Genomic DNA, 21,648 nt, shown 5'->3' with positions numbered 1-21,648 from the left:
CACACACAATGGAATGCTATACACACACACACACACACACACACACAAAATGGAATGCTATGCCTCCATCAGAAAGAATGAGATCACCCCATTTTAGGAAATGGAAAGACTTGGAAAAATTATATTAAGTGAAGTAAGTCAGGCCCAAAGAAACATAGGTCCCATGGTTTCTCTTATTTGCAATAACTAATATATGTCTGGGACAAGCAGAAAAGGTCAAAAGCTATGTACATATGACCAGATAAGATGATGTTAAGTGAAATGAACCCCAAGATAGGGATTCAAGTGTTTTTTTTCTTTCTTTCTATTGTTTCTAATGCATTTATAATGTACTATGTGATTTTTTGTTTATTTGTATATTCCTCCCCCATGGTATAACCAATATTAAATATAGTGATATTTAATATTGGTGCCCTCCATCTTGTATATTATACACTTTTCTAATTATGGGAGTGGAAAAAACAAAATGCTTAAATAGGGATACAGGTTGACCCATTGTAACAATGAGATGCACAAGACACTATGTTGACAACCAAACTTTACAATTTAGGAATGGAAGGGGTGGCACGTAGTTGTGCAGGTGAGAGGGAAGGGATGGTAGGGGAAAAACAAAGGAGGTAACAATGTTTGATAGGCAATGTCCTCATTACCTTTTTCATGTAACTACAAGCCCTCTATACAGTATTTTTACAAAAAAATGTATTTTAAAAAACAATTTGCAAGTTACAAAAATACACTTAAAAATAAATTAACCAACCAGGAACCAGTGGCTCATGGCTGTAAAACATAGCTACTCAGGAAGCTGAGATCTGAGAATAGTGATTCAAAGCCAGCTTGGACAAGAAAGTCTCTGAGACTCTTATCTCCAATTAATCACAGAAAAAGCCGAATATGGCACTGCTTCAAGTGGTAGAGCACTAGCCTGGAGTAAAGGGAGCTCAGGGACAGTACCGAAGACCAGAGTTCAAGCCCCAGGACCAGCAAAAATAAATAAATAAATAAAGTTTAATTAATTAACCAAGAAGGTCAAAGATTCCTCATTGAAAACTATAAAACCCTGATGAAAGAAATTAATGATCATAACAAATGGAAAGCTATACCAGATTCATGGATTAGAAGAATTAATATTTTTCAATGTTTATATTATCCAAAACCATCTTCAGATTCCATGCAATCCTCATCAAGACTCCAATGGCAGTTTTCATAGCAACAGAAAAATAATCCCAAAATTTTTATGAGACCACACAAAAAAAGCCAAAGCAATATTGAAAAAGAACAAACTAGAATGCATCGAATACTTGATTCTAAATTACTTGATACAAAATAAACAATAGGAATCAAATAGCATGGTACTGTCACAAAAATAAACACATGAATAAATGGACCAGAGCAGAGACCAGAAAAGAACCTACACATTCATAGTCACTCTAATCAAAGGTGCCATCAGCTTCATAATGGGAAAAGAATGGTCTCTTTAATCAGTGGAGTGGAGACTACTGGATAAACACATATAGAAGAATGAACTTGTACCCCTACCTCACACGTACTAAAAAAAAATCAAATCAATAACCACTGAAGGTGTAAGTTTCAGAAGCTGAAACGACTAGTAGCAAACATAAGAAAAGATTCATGACCATGGCCAGGACAACAGTTTTCAAGATTTAACCATAAAAGCACAGTCAAAAGAAAAGCAAAAATAAACAAAAGGGAATGCATTTGCACAGCCAAGGCAATAGTTAACACAGCAAAGAGATGAGCTGCCTATGGAGAAGTATTTACAAAACCTCCTATCGAGTATGAAAAGGAATTAATATCTGAAATATCTAAGGAAATCAAACAAATCATCAACAAAAGAAATTTTAAGGAACCAAGGCCTGAATAGGTAATTCTCAAAACACGAAAAATGGCCAATCAATCTAAAAACTGTTCAATATCATTAATTGAAAGTATAAGGTGTAACTACGATGACACAGCATCTCACACGCCTCAGGATAACTATTATTAAAAAGATAAAACCTAGTAAGTGTGGCACACATGTAGAACAAAGGAAACATCTGTACAGTGTTGGTGGAGATTTCCTGAAGCACTACAAGTAAGACCACTGTAGTGGTAGATGTATCTCAGTGATAGAACATTTGTTTAGTTTAGCATGCATGAGGGCCTGGATTTGAAACCCAGCACTGCAAAAATGAAAAATAAATATAAAAGAACTACTATAAAAGATAGCAATACACTCATGGGTATAGATCCAAATAATTTGAGATCCATTCATCAAAGAGACATCTGCATACTCAATTTAATGTGTCTTTTTTAAAGTAAGTTTTTTTATTGTGCAAATACTGTACACAGGGTTTACAGTTACATGAGCAAGGTAATGAGTACATTTCTCATCAAGTATTGTTGCCTCCTCCTTTATTTTTCCCCTACCATCCCTTCCCTCCCACCTCCTAAAGAACCCTCCCACCTCCCCCCATCTCTTACCACCAACTCCAACCCCTTCCACCCCCCCAACCTAAATTGTAAAGTTGGTTTTTCAACATAGCTTCTTGTACATCTCATTGTTGGAATGGGTCAACCTGTATCCCTATTTAAACAATTTTTCCCTTCCCCTCCCAAATTATACCAACATCAAATACAGTGAAAACAGGGGTTATACTGTGGGGAGGGACATACAAAGCAACAAAAAAAATCACATGGTACCTTATAAATACGTTAGAAACAATAGCAAGAAAGAAAAAAATAACACTTGTATCCCTATCTTGGGGTTCATTTCACTTAACATCATCATATCTGACCTTTTCTGCTTGTCCCAGACATATAGTAGTTATTGCAAATAAGGGAAACTATGGGACCTATGTTTCTTTGGGCCTGGCTTACTTCACTTAATATAATTTTTCCAAGTCTTTCCATTTCCTAACAAATGGGGCAATGTCATTCTTTCTGATGGAGGCATAGAATTCCATTGTATATCTATATATACCACATTTTCTTGATCCATTCATCTATTGAGGGGCATCTGGGTTGGTTCCATATCTCAGCTATAGTAAATAATGCTGCAATAAACATAGTTGTGCTGGTAGCTTTAGTGTGTTCTTGTTTGTGAACATTTGGGTAAATGCCCAAAAGTGGCAGCTCTATATGGAGTCTTTTGAGGAACCTCCATACTACTTTCCAAAATGGTTGAACAAGTTTATACTACTACCAACAATGCAGTAGGGTTCCCTTCTGGCCACATCCCCTCCAGCATCTGTTGTTATTAGAGTTCTTGATTCTAGCCATTCTAACTGGGGTGAGGTGGTATCTCAATGTTGTTTTGATTTGCATTTCTTTTATTGCTAGAGAGGTTGAGCATTTCTTCATGTGTCTATTGGCCATCCTTCTTTCCTCTTCAGAGAAGTTTCTCTTTAAGTCTTTAGCCCATTATTTATCAGTTGTTTCTTTGAGGATTTGTTGTTGGGGTATATAATTTTTTGAGTTCCAAGTGTATTTTTGATATGAGGCTGTTGTCTGTTGTATGGCTAGTGAAGATCTTCTTCCCATCAGTTGGCTTTCTATTGATCTTGCTAGCTATGTCCTTTGCCATATAGAAGCTCTGCAGCTTCACGCAATCCCATTTGTCCAACCTTTCTTTGATTTGTTGTGTTTCCAGGTCTCTATTAAGAAAATTCTAGCCTGTGTCAAGGAGACCTAGGGTTTCCCATGTTCCATCTTGTAATGTTCTCAGGGGTCTGCTTTGACTCCAAGGTCTTTGATCCATTTGGAGTTGACTCTGGTGCAGGGTGATAGATAAGGATCTAGCATCATTTTTGCCAGCATCATTTACTGATTTCTTCCTGTCTATTTTTTTTCCGCTCACTTCTCGAAGATTCTGTGACGATAGGTCTGTGGGTTCATTTCTGGGTTTTCAATTCTATTCCATTGGTCCTGAGGTCTGTTCTTGTGCCAGTACCAAGTTGTTTTGATAACTATGGCTTTGTATTAGAGCTTGCAATTTGGTCTTGATATTCCTCCAGCACTGTTCTTTCTGTTAAGGATTATTTTTGCTATTTGGGGTCTTTTATTGTTCCATATGAATTTTTAGATTGCCTCTTCTCTTTCCTTGAAGAATGAGGTTGGAATATTGATAAGTATCACCTTGAATTTGTAGATAGCCTTTGGAAATATTGCCATTTTCACGATGTTGATCCAATCCAGGAGTATGGGAAGTTTTTTTTTCCACTTTCTAAGTTCTGTTTTGATTTCCTTTTTCAAGTTTTTAAAGTTTTCATCAGAGGTCCTTCACTTCTTTGGTTAAATTAGTTCCTAGGTATTTTATTGTTTGTGGGGCTGTTATGAATGTAGTTGCTTTCCTGATTTCAGCTGAGCTCTTCTCATTGTTGGCATACAGAAAAGCCATTGATTTTTGAGGGTTAATTTTATACCCTGCTACTTTGCCAAAGTTTAGAATCAGCTTGAGTAATTTGGGAGTAGAGTTTGTGGGATTCTTTAAATACAAGATCATGTCATCTTCAAAGAGGGAGAGTTTTACTTCATCTTTCCCTATTTGGATCCCTTTTATGTTTGCATCTTGTCTTATTGCTGTAGCTAGGCATTCTAATACTAAATTGAAGAGAAGTGGAGAGTGAACATCCTTGTCTCATTCCTGACTTTAGAGGAAATGGCATTAGTTTTTCACCACTAAGTATAATGCTGGCTGTAGGTTTGTCATATACAGCCTTTATTGTATTGAGGAATGTTCCATGGATTCCTAGTTTTTCCAAAACCTTCATCATAAAGGGGTGTTGTATCTTGTCAAATGTTTTTTTCTGCATCTATGGAGATAACCATGTGGTTCTTAATCCTTGCTCTTGTTGATGTGATGAATTATATTAATTGATTTGCATATATTGAGCCAGCTTTGCATCCCTGAAATGAATCCTTTTTGATTGTGGTGTATGATTTTTTTTGGATGAATCATTGAAGTCGATTGGCCAAAATTTTGTTGAGAATTTTACATCGATGTTCATCGAAAAATGGGTCTATAGTTCTCTTTCTTTGATGAGTCCCTGCCTGTTTTGAGGATAAGGGTTATGATGGCTTCATAGAAAGAGTTCAGTAGTGAACTTTCTCTTTCAATTTCATTGAGGAGTTGGAGGAGTATTGGTGTGAGTTCTGCTTTGATGCATACTCATTTTTATTGCAGGATTATTCATGTTAGCAAAAATAGAGAATCAACTTAAGTGTGCCCAGAAAATGGTTAAAGAAAGTGTGGAATTTGGCCAGTCACTGGTGGCTCAAACTTGTAATTCTAGCCACCTAGGAGGCTAAGATCTGAAGAGCACAGTTTGAAGCCAGTCCAGGTAGGAAAGTTTATGAGACTCTTATCTCCAATTAACCACCAACAAACTTAAGGTAGAGCTATATCTTAAATGGTAAAGCTGTAGCCTTAAGCAAAGGATCTTGGGTTAGTGCCCAAGTCCCAGGTTCAAGCACCACAACCAACAAAAAAAAAAGAAAGAAAAGAAAATGTGTCATATATACACAATAGAATAAATACTATTTGGCCTAAAAACAAAGGATTTGTCATTTTGTTTATCCATTTAAATGGATAAACCTGGAGGACATAATGTTATATGAAATAATTCAGGCACAATAAATAAATACTTATGAAATCCCATATGAAATATGAGATCTAAAATTCTCTCACAGAAGGTGGTTATGTAGGTTGAAGGTGGTTATGTAGGTTAAATTGAGTGAGGGGGGGAAAGAGGTTGTGGATTTGAATAGAGGATGTGGAAGGCATTCGGCAAAGGATACAAAGTTGGACTGGAGAAATACATTTTTGAGAAATACATTCAGGTATGGTGAGTGTAATTAATAATTGTGTACTATAAATTTCAAAATTGTTTAGAGAATAATCTTCAAATATTTTCGCCACAAAAAATATAACTAAGTAATGTGATAAATATGTAAATTAGGTTACTGAATCTTTCCATGTTGTATACATACATCAGATCATACACCATAAATGCATTATAGTTTATCAGCTTTTAAAAATTAAATCTTTTAAGTGGCTCCTCAGAAACTTTACCATATTATTACCATATAATTCAGTTATTTTATCTCTGAGTATATACCTAGGGGCTAGGTTCATGGCTCAACCATAAGGTCCTGGGTCTAAACCCCAGTTAAACCATTGTAGAAATATGATTGATATGTCAGTAACTATCTCCTCAGCCTGTGCCAGTCTGGAATGTAGAGCACCTGTCATCTGGACAATATCAGAGGCCATGGGCTCCAAACATAAGGCAGGACATGCTAAGTACACAATGGCCCATCCAAGCAGTATGGCCCCCATTCCTCTGCCCTACTCTAACTTCCCCCATCATAACTGAGATCCTTAGCTGTACCTTTGTTCATCCTCACTGTACAGCGTTCGCTGAATCAAGCACACACATGCCTACAGTGCAGAGATTGTGCCTCAAACAGAATCAAGAGTGACTCCAGAGTCAGGCTGACTTTGGTTAGAATTCTACTGTACCACTTTCAAATTCTATTACCCTGAGAAAACTGTGTTGCCACTTGGGTCTTCCATTTCCCTATACATAAGACTGGAATATAAGGAAAACAATTCTTCTCCAGCAAAGCAGACCAGGTAATGGGTGATAAGCACAGTGCTTCGATCTACTAAAGCCTTCTAAGCAGGAGCTGTATCATAATTCCTTCTGCAGCAGTGATCACAGTGCCAGCACTGAGCACCAGGCAGGGCTCCATGTTTCCAGCATCAGTTGACATCTATACTCATTGTATGTCATGCTTACCACCCAGGGCTAGATGTCCCAGTGTCAAAGCTGCATAAACCAATCTATTTATCTTATCCCTACACATTTCTCCAGTATCCTACCCAGTGTCTGGCACACAACTGGTATGGGAAAAGTCCTTATGGAGTTGAAATGAATTTAAAATTCCAGTTGTGTACATTATATATGTTCACATGACTGTGAAAGGAAAAAAACAGAACAACAAAAAGGAAGTATGACAACCAGGTGTTAATAGCTTATGCCTGAAATCCTAGCTATTCAGGAGACTGTAATCCAAAGGATAAAAGTTTGAGGCCAGCCTGTCAGACACTATCTTCAAAACAGCCAAAAAAGAAAAAGAAAATATTATAAAAAGGAGGTTATGGGGATTTTTTTAATACTTAAAGCAAATATGCTAGAAAATGGAAACAAGAACTTTATTTCCTTCACACAAAAAAAAGAGAGAGAATATGTTTTGTATACTTGTTCTGGGTTTTTCAATTTATCAAAAAATAACTTTCACACATACATATGTGTGGCACTGTATTAGGATTCTTCTTTTGTGGATGAACAAACACAGGACGAGGGGCTACAGAATCTTGTACCAGGGTCACAAAAGCAAAGGGAGGAAGTAAGTTCAGAACTGCTGTTATTCCTGGGGCACAACTGCCAGCCAGACTACCCAAGGGAAATCTGTTGGCCACACAGGTCTAATCCAAGAGGCAAGTAGGTACCAGGTGTGTAAAAAGCCATGTGAGTCAGAAAGGTCTGTGACTTGCAAGCTCCCTCACAGTAAAGGGAAAGAAACAGAAGCAATTGAACAAGTCCCCAGAGCCACACAAGTGACTTCAGTTTGAGAATCCGTACTTAGAGCCAGATTATAATTTACAAACAACACGGTACAATAGTTTGTGAATGCCTAGTTTTGCCTTTACAGGAAAAAAAAGAAACAAAGAAAAGATAGCTATCATAGCTCATCTTTACCACTACTAAACAGCCTCAGGGATAAAGTCCTAAAGTGAAAATAAAATCACCTAACACATTCTCAGGGGCACCTGCTAAAGCCATTTATGCAGGCTCAGCTGTGAAGGTTTTCAGGAAGTCAGGCTAGTACTGGAAACATCTCCCCAGGATACAAGAGAAAAGACACTTTAGCATGAGTGGCTTCTAAACCTGAAAAGCTAATTAAACTTAGCCTTTTTGGAAAGAAAAAGTAAAATTAGGAAAAGGCAAAAGCTAGTAGGAAAAAATATATTCTGAGCATAGTAAGAAAAATAGAATAAACAGGAATCACTGGAATTTGTCACTTTAAAAAGTCACTTGAGGGGCTGGGAAGGTGGTTCAGTGGTAGAGTGCTTATCTTGCATGCATGAGGCCCCGGGTTTGATTCCTTAGCACCACATAAGCAGAAAAAGCCAGAAGTGGTGCTGTGGCTCAAGTGGTAGAGCACTAGCCTTGAGCTGAAGAGCTAAGGGACAGTACCCAGGCCAGAGTTTCAGACCCCACAACTGACAAAAAAAAAAAGTCACTTGATTTTCATTTTTCAGTTATGAATCTTGAACTCAGGGCCCAGCACTGTCCCTGAACATTTTTGCTCAAGGCTAGTGCTCTATCACTTTGAGCCATAGTGCCATTTCCAGTTTTCTAGTGGTTAATTGGAAACAAGAGTCTCACAGACTTTCCTACCCAGGCTGGCTTCGAACTGTGATCCTCAGATCTCAGTCTCCTAAATAGCTAGGATTACAGGTGTGAGCCACCAGTCCCTGGCTTGATTTTTTTTAATCCAGTTAATATTCATCAGAAACCAAGTATGGACTTCACTGTAAATATTTCCTTTCTCTTCTTTTCTCTTCATTTTGGCACAAAATATATTGAACACTGTCCAAGGTACTACAGGTTAGGAATTAGGATTCAGATTAATGAAACTAGCTGGACACCAATGCTCTTGCCTGCAATCCTAGCTGCTCAGGAGTCTGAGATCTGAGGATCACAGTTCAAAGCCAGCACAGGTAGGAAAAAGTCCATGAGACTCTTACCTCCAATTAACAACCAAAAAAACTGGAAGTGGCTCAAGTGGTAGATCTCTAGCTTTGAACAAAAAAGCTCAGACACAAGGCCCCGGCCCTGAGTCCAAGCCCCAGGACCAGCACAAAAAAAATTTAAATTAATTTTTTTAAATTGCACACACACAAAGCTAGGCGCTGGTGGCTCATGCCTGTAATCCTAGCTACTCAGGAGGCTGAGATCTGGGGATCTCGGTTCAAAGCCAGCCCGGGCAGAAAAGACCATGAGACTCCTATCTCCAATAAACCACTAGAAAACCAGAAGTGGTGCTGTAGCTCAAGTGGTAGAGTGCTCGCCTTGAGCTGAAGAGCTGAGGGACAGCGCCCAGGCCCAGAGTTCAAGCCCCACGACCGACAAAAAAAAAAAAAATTGCACACGCGTGCGCGCACACACACACACACACACACACACACAGTGTAGAAACATTGGAGAAAAAGAAGACTTCAGAAACATTTACCCCTCTCATCTGCTCTTTATCCGAGAGTAACTCTCAACTCTGATCCATGGTGAACGTGATTTCACCAACACTCTATATAAAAAATATCCACTTGGACAGCGAAGACTCACATCCCACTATATATAGCTTCAAAAGCATAGATGACAAAACTTCAGAGAAGGAGACACATTACTTTACAGAAGAACTGAAGATGGAATCCCATGTAGGTGGTTGGCAGCTTTCAGGTCATCAATCTTCCTGAAGCCTGCCAATCTTGCCACTCTTGGAGCTGTACAAGAAGCAAGCCTAAAGTGGTTTCCATTACTTGAAGCCAAAGAATCCCAACAAATACAAGCGTCATAAAGCCACCACACATTCACATAATGCACAATAGGATTGTGAAAGCCTTAGTTCTGAGAAGGTAAGGTTTCTGTCAGTCAACGGAGGGCTATCCAGTAGAACAGCAGGTCAGGAGGTAAGTCTTGTTAAGGGAAGATGGGGGAGTGAGTTTAGAGTCCAGTTCTACGACTTGGGCAATCAATTTAGCCCACTAGCAGTACATGTCTAGCACAGAGCGGGTGTTCAAGATGGATTTGGGAATAAGTACACAAGCCGTTACATATTGAGCACACTTAACTCTTCAAGTCAATTGTCATTAATAAAATGAGAAAGTGAATCACTTTCGTATCTCATGGAGTCAACATGTACACAATCACTATATGATTAAAAATCATTAAGAGGTTGAGATTGATGGGCATATCAAATGCAGACGTGCTTATGTTAACTGAGCAATATTTATCTATCTAAAGTGTAAGCTGGCAAACCATAGTACTCAGACAAACTCTGTCTGTTTTTATAAGGCCAATCAGATTAAATGATTTTCATAAGAGAACACTTGTAATCAATTTGATAAGAAAAACCTTGAACCCTAATTTGGCTTTTAAATGCTATTGCTTCCCCCAAAAGATGCATAGGCTTATTTTATAAAATTGCATATTATATTATTATTATTGATGCAAATTCAGCTAGGAATATAGAAACATACTCAGCACTGTAGTAGGCATATAAGCATGCATAAAGAATACACTGAAAATAATGCCAGTGCAAGAATATAGGATAGTTAAATGTCCTGTATATTACCATATAAGACAGAGAAAAGAGAAAAGATCTACATAAAACATGATATACCAGCATCAGAACCATCCAAGGGTCTCTGAAGCACCATCACAGAGGCCCTTAGTTTCTTCTACAAACTATAAGAATAGCCATGGACTGGGAAGATGGCTTAGTGGTAAAGTGCTTGCCTAGCATGCATGAAGCCTTGGGTTCGATTCCTCAGTACCACATAAACAGAAAAAGTCGGAAGTGGCACTGTGGCTGAAGTGGTAGACTATCAGCCTAAAGCAAAAGAAGCTCAGAGATAGTACCTGAGTTCAAGCCCTAGGTCTGGGGGGAAAAATAGAATGGACATGTCTCAATATTTTTCTTATCCAGGCTACATGATGGCAATATCTACTTCAAATCCTTATGAGAACCCAAGAAAAACTAAGTAAAAATTCTTCCAATATTCAGTACTAAATAGTATACACTCTATAAACATTAGCAATTATCTTTTCTATTAAACTGTTGCTATATTCATATAACATAATTATTCTGATTATTTCTTGTAATTAAGCTATAAGTATTCAACATGCTATCACCTATTCTTCATTGGCATATGTTTAATTTAATGGGCCAGAAGTAGTGCTTGAGTTTTACCCTGATTTGCATTTAATAATAATTATTAAGAAGAATTGGTTTTGGATATATTTGTCTATTAACCAGATTTTTCTTCTTGTGTATCTTTTTATATCTTATTCATTACTGTCTCTTAAAATGAATGTTGGCTCAAAGTGAAAGCAAGCTTACCTTCTGGGCTCCCTGTCTTAAGAATGTGCTGGCAAAAGTTTCCAAAATACAGTTGAGAAATCCAGCCCCTGTGATGGAAATTCTCCCTCTTTGAGTAAACTCTGTCCTAAAAAAAAGAAATAAAATTAAAAATATAATGTGGAGGTTACTACATTTGGAAATATAAATTATAGATATTCTAGCAACACAATTCCAACTTACAATACACAAAAAATAATATCCATCATAATTGTCTATTGCAACAATAGATACTATTTTAAAATGGCTCACAGTTTAATAAACAATAATCATGAATTAAAGAATATCCATTTTGTGCTGTAAAGTACTCCTTCACTACTGAATGTGAAGGGCCAGGGTGCAATGGTACACACCTACAATCCCAGCTACTCAGGAGGCAGAGATTATAAAGATCATGGTGGAAGGTAATACCTGGCAAAAAGTTAGTGGGATTTCAACAAATCAGTAGGAGTTCAACCAATAAGGATCTGGTGGTTAGGCATGGTGGTATCTACCTGTCTTCCCAGCTAGATAGAAAACATAACAGAAGAATCATGGTTCAAGTTAGCCTGGGCAAAACCAAAAGACTTATCCCAAAGTAACTAAAAGACAAAGCTGTTGACTCAGCTGTTCATGGTAGAGTGCCTACATAGCAAGGAAGTACAAGTCCTTGAAGTCCATCTCCCAGGATAGATAGATGAATGGATAAATACATAGATAAAGATACATACATGCATACATGTATGTATGTATGTATACATGTATGTATGTGTATATACATACATATATACATAATCTTAGACACTTAGCAGCCTTATGAGCTTGGGTTAGTTATTTAGATTCTCTGTGACTCATTTTTCTCACATATAAAATAGGAATAATCACAGCAAGTATCTCCTTTTTATACCTATTATGAACAGGGAATTAGTACATGTAATAGAAATATAGGAATGACTGACATAACTTGCATTTATGAAACATTAGCTTCTGATACTAAAGCAGACAAGCAGACAAAGACAGGAGATAATATTGTCAGAAATCTGGAATGACTTCTTTAATCCTTGACTAAAGAAGAGAATGAGAGAGAACAGATGTGCTGCCATCCCCACCAGTATTAGTTATCAAATTTCTATCAAAATTAATTATATCCATCTCATAAGACAGAGATTTCAACTACACTTGAGAATGACATAAGTAAGACACAGAACAGGAAGCCCCAGCCCTCCTTCCCCAATGGAGACACTGACTTAACAGAAATACGAAACCAAATTGCCTTTGCAAGAACTCCAAAAACCAATTAAGAAGTGTCAGCACCCCAGGTGAATACAAAAGCCAAGAAGAGCTGCATCAAAACATAATCAAGTCTGTTGCATGCACCCAAGGTAACCTTCTCCTAACCAAAACAGCATTGCACAATTAGGAGAAAAACTCCTAGCCTCTGGCTTCTCCATCAGGACAGAAAGAGAAGAGATTAGCGTACATCCACATTCTGGCTTTGTAAGGGGGAGGCCTAAGCCATTGACTTAGCAAGAGTCATAAGGGGAACAGCAAGCAGTAGACTTGGCATGCCTCGTTGCCACCAGAGTAAAAGCAAACATGTTACTTGTTGTAACATCAGAAAGCCTGCAGTGCCTTGGACAGACTACCAAAAGGATCACTGATTATGGCTCTTGAAAATAGAGCAAACTTCCTCGAGTGGAAAGAATCACACAGAAGGAAGACAGGTCCTCAAATGTGTTAGAAGCCCCTAGAGCTCTAGCTGGGCTGACTGGTGAAGGTCTTCCTCAGTAAATAAAGAATGGGAGAGCCAGATTTTCTTCATACGCCCAAAGTTTAATAGACGAATACAACACACACAACAAAACAAGAAAACATGACCCAACCATAACACCAAATATCTAGAAACTAAGCCTAAAAAAAATAGATCTAGCCCAGTGCAGGAGGCTCACACCTGAAATCCTAGCTACTCAGGAGGCTGAGATCTGAGGATCAGGGTTCAAAGCTAGACCAGGTTGGAAGTCTGTGAGACTCTTATCTCCAATAAGCCATTGGTGCTATGGCTCAAGTGGTAGGGCACTAGCCTTGATCTGAAGAGCTCAGGGACAGTGCCCAGGCCAGAGTTCAAGCTCCACAAGGGACAAAAAAAAAAAGAAAGAAAGAAAAAGAAAAAAACAGACCTATGAACTTCCTGACAAAATATTTCAAATACTCTTCTTTAAAACAGTGAACTAAAAAAAAGAACACAGATTATTAAATTAAATCAGGAAAATGATGGCATGAAGAAAAAGAAATAGAAAAGAAACATTAAAAACATACAATGTTTGACAAGAAATGTACTCAATACCTTACTCAGGTAACTGTAACCCCTCTGTACAGCATCTTTACAATAAAATAAAAGAAACAAAAATTCAGGTGTTGAAAAATGGCAGCTTTATCAAATAGAAAGAAGCAACAAATTTAGCTAGGTTCAGTGAATCACATCTATGTGATCTGTACTTTGGAGGGTGATGCAGGAGGATATCAAGTTCAAGGCTAGCCTGGGCTACCTGGCATGACCCTGCCACAAAAACACAAAACAAGGAAGTGGTGCTGTGGCTCAAGCCATAGAGCACTTACCTTGAGCTGAAGAGCACAAGGACAGCGCCCAGGCCAGAGTTCAAGCCCCATGACCGACATAAAAAAAAAAAACACAAAACAAAACAAACACAAAGAATGAACCAAAAAAATTGAATCAGATAAGCAAAAACAAACAGAATGAAGAAAAGTGACAAGAACTAAGATTTATGGGACATCATCAAGGAGATCAATATATATATATTATGGGAGTCTCAAAAGAAAATGAGAACAGAGCAGAAAACCTGTATCAAGAAATAACAACCAAAACTTCCTAAGCTCAACAGAAGACATAGGATACAAATTTAAAAACCTCAACAAACTCAAATTGGTATCCAAAGAGATCCACACCAAGACACACTGTGAGGAAACTCACAAAGACAGAATACTGAAAACAACAGAAAAGCAGTTCATCATATACCAGAGAGGGAGCTTCCATAAGGTTGTCAGTAGACTTTTCAATAGAAACTTTACAAGTCAGGAGAGAACTAAATAATATATTCAAAATGCTGAAAGGGAGAAAGGTACAGATGGCTCACACTTGTAAACCAAGCTACTCGGGAGGCTGAGATCTGATGATTGCTGTTCAAAGCCAGACCAGGCAGGAAGTCTGTGCGATTCTTAGTGGGCTTTGAACAAATAAGCTCAGGGACAGCACCCAGGCCCTGAGGTTAAGCCCTTGGATTGGCACAAAGAAAGAAAAAAAGAAATGCTAAAAGAAACATGTACAAATCCTTCAAAGAGAAGAGAAGAGAGATTATTTGGAATAAGAAAGGGTGAAAGAGTATAACTATGATCAAGGTAGTTATATGCATTAGTGAAAATGTCAAATAAAACCCATTATTTTGTGCTATTAATATACACTAATAAAACACAGGAGAAATGACAACTTACCCAAACACACAAAAGCTGAACACAGGCAGCATCATAAACCCATAACTTTGCCACATTCATCTGTTCACTGTGCTGACTGTGCAGCTAATAGATACTAAGCGTCCTACTGAGTGCTAGAAGCCATTGCAAAGGAAAGAATCTCTATCCACTAGATCTGACTAGTGGGAAATACAGACAGCGGGGCACGTGTCAGCAAATGGAGACAAAAGCATTCCACCAGAGCAAAAGCACAAGTCAACCACAATGCCACCAGAGGAAACCCAAGCAAAAAGGCAGAAGGCAACAGAGACTGTTGGAGGAGTCATGTATTATCTAAAAATGCAGTACAGAACGTGGGCCTGAGAAGGTCTTCCCACATCTTGCCAGAAATTCTGGGGCAAAAGATAGATGTAAGAGATATCAAGAGATGAGGCTGAAAGAGGAAGTAAGAACCACACTGAAAATGGTCTGGGACTTTGAAGTTGGATTTTAATCCTGAAGGCAACAGAATTCTCTCCTGTCTTCTGTCTTCAAACACCAACGTCACAGAAAATAATCAATGAGCTCAGAGAAATAATAATAATAAATAAAACACCTGTGGCTAGTTAATAGTCAACGGTCATTTACCAGACTTACATAACTATAAACCCCCTTTATAATAACAAAACTATAAACCCCCCTTATAATAACAATTTTAAAAATGCATGGGAAAAAGTATTCTGAAAAAATACCAGATCCAACAAGCTATGGCTATAATCGAAATGGCTACGAAAGACTTTTTTTTTTAAAGGAATGACACTGATCAAGATATCATAGCTATAAGCTTCTTTGTTAAATGGCAACTCCTTTGTATACCTACTTAAAAGGTAACTTTTATTGTTATTATAAAGATGATGTACAGCGGAGTTATAGTTACATAGGTCACGTAATGAGTACATTTCTTTGTGGACAATGTCCCCCTTTCCCTCCCATACTCACCCACAAGTTGTATAGTTCATTTTCCACATAATGTCTAGTGAGTACCACTGTAGCATGTGTTCACTCTTTGACTCTCCATTTCTGGGTAAAGATAATTTTTTTAAAGAAACAAAACTTTTTTTTTAGTGCTGAGCATGGAACCCAAAGCCTCATGCATGCCAGGCAGTCATTCTAGTGCTCACCTACACCCCCTGCCCAGGACCTCTCCCTCAGATCTTCTCTCCAGTAACAGCCTCTATATTCAGTATTCAGATCATGTACATAGTGAAAGAAAGCCTTTAGAACTTCTTCCCCCTTCCCCCCTCTTTTTATTTCCTTCGCCATGTTCTCTCTCTCTCTCACACACACACACACACACGTACACATACACATATACACACACAATTATCCCACCCAATCTGACACAAACACTTTCAGTCTAAGCAGCTTCTAAGATTTAAGCCTATTTAAAATGATTTTCTCTAGTAAAACTATATCCTAGTGACACTAATCTCTCCTGTCTCTATTCCTGAGTAGTCAGAGCAGAATGTTACAGTGATTTCAATATTTAAAAATGAAAAGTTGAACAGTCTCCCATTCTCAGGAGAGATGAACTCTTCAGTTATCAAGGCAAGTGTAGGCAAGAGATTAATAAAAAGTCTCCCTGGCATCATATTCCAACCAGAATTTCTTCCTTCAGCTTTTGCTAGGGGGATGAGGGGTGAGTCTTCAGAAAAATAGGATCAGAGCTTGTCCACATATCAGAGAACAATGGGGCATGCCCTTATCATCAACCAGATGAGCATTTAACCCATTATATTTTAAGAGAGTCAGAGAAAAAAATAATCAACCTTGGGGCTGGAGGTGGAGCTCAGGTAATAAGAAGAGTAGCAGCCAATGAGTGAAAGCAACTGATACTGAGCTCTAGTTCCAGTCTTTTTTTTTGGTTCATTTGTGGTGTTTGAATTCTAGGCCTGGGCACTGTCCCTGAGCTCTTCAGATCAAGGCTAGCGTTCTACCACTTGAGCCACAGAGCCACTTCTGGCCTTTTCTGTTTATGTGGTGCTAAAGGATCAAATCCAGGGCCTCATGCATGCAAGGCAAGCACTTTACCACTAAGCCACCTTCCCCTCTAGTCTGAGTCTTGAAAGAATAAAGAGAGACAGAGACAGACGGACAGACAGAGAGACAGACAGAAGAAAATGTTACACCTTCCCTCAACATTCACAGATAAAGCAAATTAGACATTTTCTCTTTGCTACATATCACAAACTTAAATCCTTTTCTAGAATTAGACGACAAATTCTTCCATAAAACAAAGCAGATTATACAATACACAGTTTCAGCTCAGAGAGGGTAAAAGATGAAGGGATATGGGGGATGTATCCGAGGATGAATGGATGGAAAAGAGCTACCCAACAGATAAGACACACACACACTGAGTTGTTAACAAACAGAATCTGGGAATTTGAAGTGGAGAGGCTACTTATTTATTATGTCCTTCTGTGCATCATTTTAGGAATATACAAAAAGTTTTCTATAGAAATAAATGTTGGCACTGTGCTATCAAGAACCATTTTTGGCAAAGTTGCTAACTTTGGGCCCACCCTTCACTTAAAAGAGACTTTAAGTGAGGTGACTTAGCTCTTGGATTTTCTTTTCTTATAATATAGAATCTCAGTACTTCAAGCCTTTTGTCCTGAGCCTTTCTTTTCACCACAGCTTTGAAATGTATTGTGTTTCACTCAAGAGATGGGACAGTTTGAATTTTCCTACACCTGCCTTTCATCCCTGTAAAGCCTACCACCTCCGAATTCTTTACATGGCACTTTCCAGAACATCAAAAGCTTTTCATGAGATTCTGTCCCTGAATTATTGACTGGCTAGGTATAGCAAATCTTTGCCTAATTGTTTTCATGATGGGAATTTAATTAAAGCATCTGTGAGGAGAGAGAAAGTGGTTCCACTGATATTCTTCTTGAGATGATACCTCAGTTATAACCACAGTGTTTGGGAGTTTATGTAACCACACAGAAAAGGGAATAGTAACCCCAAAGGAAAAGCAAGGAGGGTCAGTGGCAGGGTCAGCCACTGCGTGAGTCCCTGGAAATCTAATACTGCTGTAGACACTGCCCAGCTCCCATGCATAGCCACCACACCACTGTATGGTCTCTCCGTGCCATCTGCCTGGCACATTTGTGTTAGAGAACTGCACTTCCTCAGAGAACCATTAATCTATAGAGCCTCCAATAGATGCCATGTGTGTGTGTGAATGCTGCATTAAGAGATATAATATATCATATATATTTATAAAAAACAAGCCAGACACGTGGGTGAGATAACACTGATCCCACCTTACAGACAAGAAACTGAGGTTCAGAGACAAACTTGCCAGGCATAGTAAGGTACACATGTAATCTCAACACTCAGAAGGCTGAGACAGAAGGAACATGAGTTTCAAGCCAGTTTGGGCTATATACTGCCACACTATCTCAAACACCTACACACACACACACACACACACACACACACACACACACACACACACACACACACACACACACACACACCCCAAAAAATAAAAGAGGGAAACTTGCTGAAGGTCACACAGAAAAAAAATGGCAGGCCACTCTTTGAATCAGAGAGCTAATTTCAGATTTCACAGCCTTTCCCATAATCCTAGCACCTGGAAAAATGCCTATTCAATGAAAGCTGACAGATACTGTGAGCTGGTGAGCAGAGCATCAAAGCATACAATCGTCTGTGAATGGGGCCAACTGGATGCTTGTCTCCTGCTATCAGGCCCAGTACAGGAATCCCACGCATGGTGGGTCTTACGGATTTATTATCTGTCACAGAGGGCTTATTCAGTTCATAATGGCCACACACTGGGCTGAATATTCTCACAACAATGTCTTGAAAGTCTGAATCACCTTTAACACTACACACAAGGCCCAAGGGTCATGTTCCTGGGGACTTTTCTAGAACACTTAGGAATCTGTGCTTCCATTTGGCAATAACTAATAAAAGCCTGAAAGCCCTTCAGCCCATAAAAATCAACCCAGAAAATCTGTGTCCAACAGATTCATCACATCATTCTCTGTAAGAGCAAATAATTAGAAACAATACATATGTCCAATAACTTGGACACTTAATAAAACAACTGTAATAATAAGATACCATGAATACACCTGAATAGCCATTTAAAAAATCACTAGAGGCTGGGAATGTGGCTAAGTGGTAGAGTACTTTTCTAGCATGCATGAAGCCCTGAGTTCGTTCCTCAGTACCATATAAACACAAAAAGCCAGAAGTGGTGCTGTGGCTCAAGTGGTAGAGTGCTAGCCTTGCACAAAAGAAGCTCAGACACAGTGCCCAGGCCCTCAGTTCAAGCCCCAAGACTGGCAAAAAAAAATCACTATAAATGATACATAAATAATGAGAGATCAGGAATAGGTATCTCATGTCTATAAAGGATTACAGGCTAATAAAGAGGCTAAAATCCAGAGGATGGAAGTTTGAAGCTGGCCTGGGCAAAAAAGTCCTTGAGGCTCTATCTGTAAAATAATGAGAAAAGGCCAGGCTGGAGGCATGGCATAAGTGGTAGAGTATCAACCCAGCAAGCAAGGCCAGAAAATAGAAGGCCCTGAGTTCAAACAACAGTACTGCCAGGTATTGGTGGTTATAATCCTATCTACCCAGGAAGTTGAGATCTGAGGATCACAGTTCAAAGCCAGCCCAAATAGTAAAGTCTATGAGACTCTTATCTCCAACTAATCACATAAAGCTAGAGTAGAGATGTGGCTCAAGTGGTAGAATGCCAGCCTTGAGCACAAAAGTTCAAGGACAAACATCTAGGCCTTGAGTTCAAGCCCCAGAACCAACACTAAAAAAAGTACTAGCAAAATGATGATGATAGTGATGATGATGATGATGATGATGATGATATATCCAAATGTAGTATGAAGGTAATGTAAAGGCAGAGAGCTTTGTGAGAAGATGCTGTATTAATGCTGGGACATCTTTCTGCAGAATAAGCAGCAGAGCTGTAACAACTGCAACATGCCAATCTGACAGAAAGATGCTGCTGCTCACAGACACAGTGTTGAACAGATTCCATTCAGTATATGCCATCTGACTCCCTTATTCCCCATGAAGATCAACAGCAGGTAAAACCAATCTACCAGAAGTCAAAGTACAGATGTCCTCTGACTGGCTAACTGGGAATGGTACAGAAGTAAGAAGAGCAAGAATATATCCCTTATTTTCACTGTAGTATTTCTGTTTGACATTTGTCCTGGGTCTTGAACTCAGGGCCTGGGCATTGGCCCTGAGCTTCTTTGTGCTCAAGGCTTGCACTCTATCACTTGAGCCACAGCACCATTTCTGGCTTTTTCGGTTTATTTGGTATTGAGGAATTGAACCAGGGGCTTCATGCATGCTAGGCAAGCACTCTACCACTATGCCACATTCCCAGTCCCTCATTGTAATTTCTGTAAAACTTTCCTACAGTAAACATGCGATAAAAAAAAAACTTGGGGAAAAATGGTAAAAAGTTAGTTTAAAATACTTTAAAAAATCACTAATGGATTCATAATTGAGTGGACAGGGATTTTCCAAGGAACTCTTAATTTTGCCAACTAGAGCATGTGAGGGCTCAGAGATTTTCCTGTCTCTGTATAAGAGCCTACTGAGTCACCTCAGGCAAAAGGGCAGGGGGGTGGGCGGAGGGACCAAATAGCTCAGGTGGACTCCTTCTATCGCCACAATTCTCTTAAGGTCAGACACACAGAAAACAGACCAGCCTCCATCCGTAGCACAGAAAACAATTTAAACTACAGCAAACCTGGAAGCTGACCTCAGTTTGTCAGTTCTATTCTCTCTCTCCATACCTAGCTACAAATATCATCCCTTGTGATGATTTCAATAGGAAATATTCCCCAAAGATTCATGCTTGAAAGCTTGGTTCCAAATGCCATGTTCAGGGTGGGGGGCAGGGAAAGTGACTGGATCAGGATTCTCTGACCTAAATCAGTAGATTGGTCCATTGATGGATTCATAATTGAATGGATGACTGAGAGAGTCAGTACAAACTAGGGAAGACGGGATGTGATTGGAGCCAGTAGGTCACTGGGAGTGAGAGACATCTGTTTCCCTGTCTATCTCTGTCTCTCTGTCTCTCTATCTCTCTCTCTGTCTCTCTCTCTCTCTCCCTCCCTCCCTGGTTCCCTTTCCTCTCCCTTTCTCTCTCTCTTCCCCCAGCTGCTATGAGGTGGACAGCTGTCCTCTGCTACATGTTTCTACAGTGATGTCTGCCCTACCACAGGCCTAAGACCAAAAGAGTCAGCAGACCATAGACGAAACCTCAGAACAAAAGGCAAACAAATCTTTCCTCCTGTAAGTGGCTTTTTATCACATACTTCATCACTCTGACAAAACAAACAAATAAAAATAAATAAATAAACCCACAGTCCTGACAACAACCCAGCAGGTGCTGATGCACAGCCTGACAAGAGGCAGATCCTGAGGCTAAGCAAGTTACCACTGTGTTCCTCTCAACTGTCTCAAGATCTTTAGGCTGTGTGCATTTTATCAATGTCTAGTTGATTAAAAATGCTATCATTCTAATGCTAAATTTTCATTTATAATCGATGTGAAAGTTAATACAAAGGAAAAGGAAAAGATAAGTACTCAAAGGTTTTTTTTCTCTTTCATGCAATTGTTTCTAACATATTTATAAGATGATTTTTTGTTGCTTTATATGTCCCTCCCCCACGGTATAACCCCTGCTCTCCCTGTATTTGATGTTGGTATAATTTGTGGAGGGGAAGGGCAAAAACAAATCGTTTAAATAGGGATACAGGTGACCCACTGAAATAATGAGATGTACAAGTCGTTATGTTAAAAAACAAACTTTGGCCTGGGAAGGTGGCTCAGTGGTAGAGCACTTGCCTTGCATGCATGAGGCCCTGGGTTCAATTCCTCAGCACCACATAAGCAGAAAAAAAAAGCTGGAAGTGG

The 21,648-nt window shown here is 39.0% G+C and overlaps 1 protein-coding gene across 2 annotated transcripts in view; it reads right to left on the bottom strand.

Moving 5' to 3' along the window:
• Nucleotides 1-21,648, bottom strand: part of Prelid2 (PRELI domain containing 2) — a 160,241-nt gene that overhangs the window by 127,459 nt on the left and 11,134 nt on the right. For both annotated transcript variants that reach the window (XM_013025531.1, XM_013025530.1), the window contains exon 4: nucleotides 11,188-11,293. In XM_013025531.1, the coding sequence (XP_012880985.1) occupies nucleotides 11,188-11,293 (106 nt within the window). The remainder of the gene's footprint in view (nucleotides 1-11,187; nucleotides 11,294-21,648) is intronic.

The sequence above is a fragment of the Dipodomys ordii genome, unplaced genomic scaffold (assembly GCF_000151885.1).
Source record: "Dipodomys ordii isolate 6190 unplaced genomic scaffold, Dord_2.0 Scaffold85, whole genome shotgun sequence".
Classification (NCBI taxonomy): Eukaryota; Metazoa; Chordata; class Mammalia; order Rodentia; family Heteromyidae; genus Dipodomys; species Dipodomys ordii.
The sequence above is the reverse complement of the archived record's forward strand: the minus strand, read 5'-3'. Positions and strand labels throughout refer to the sequence as shown.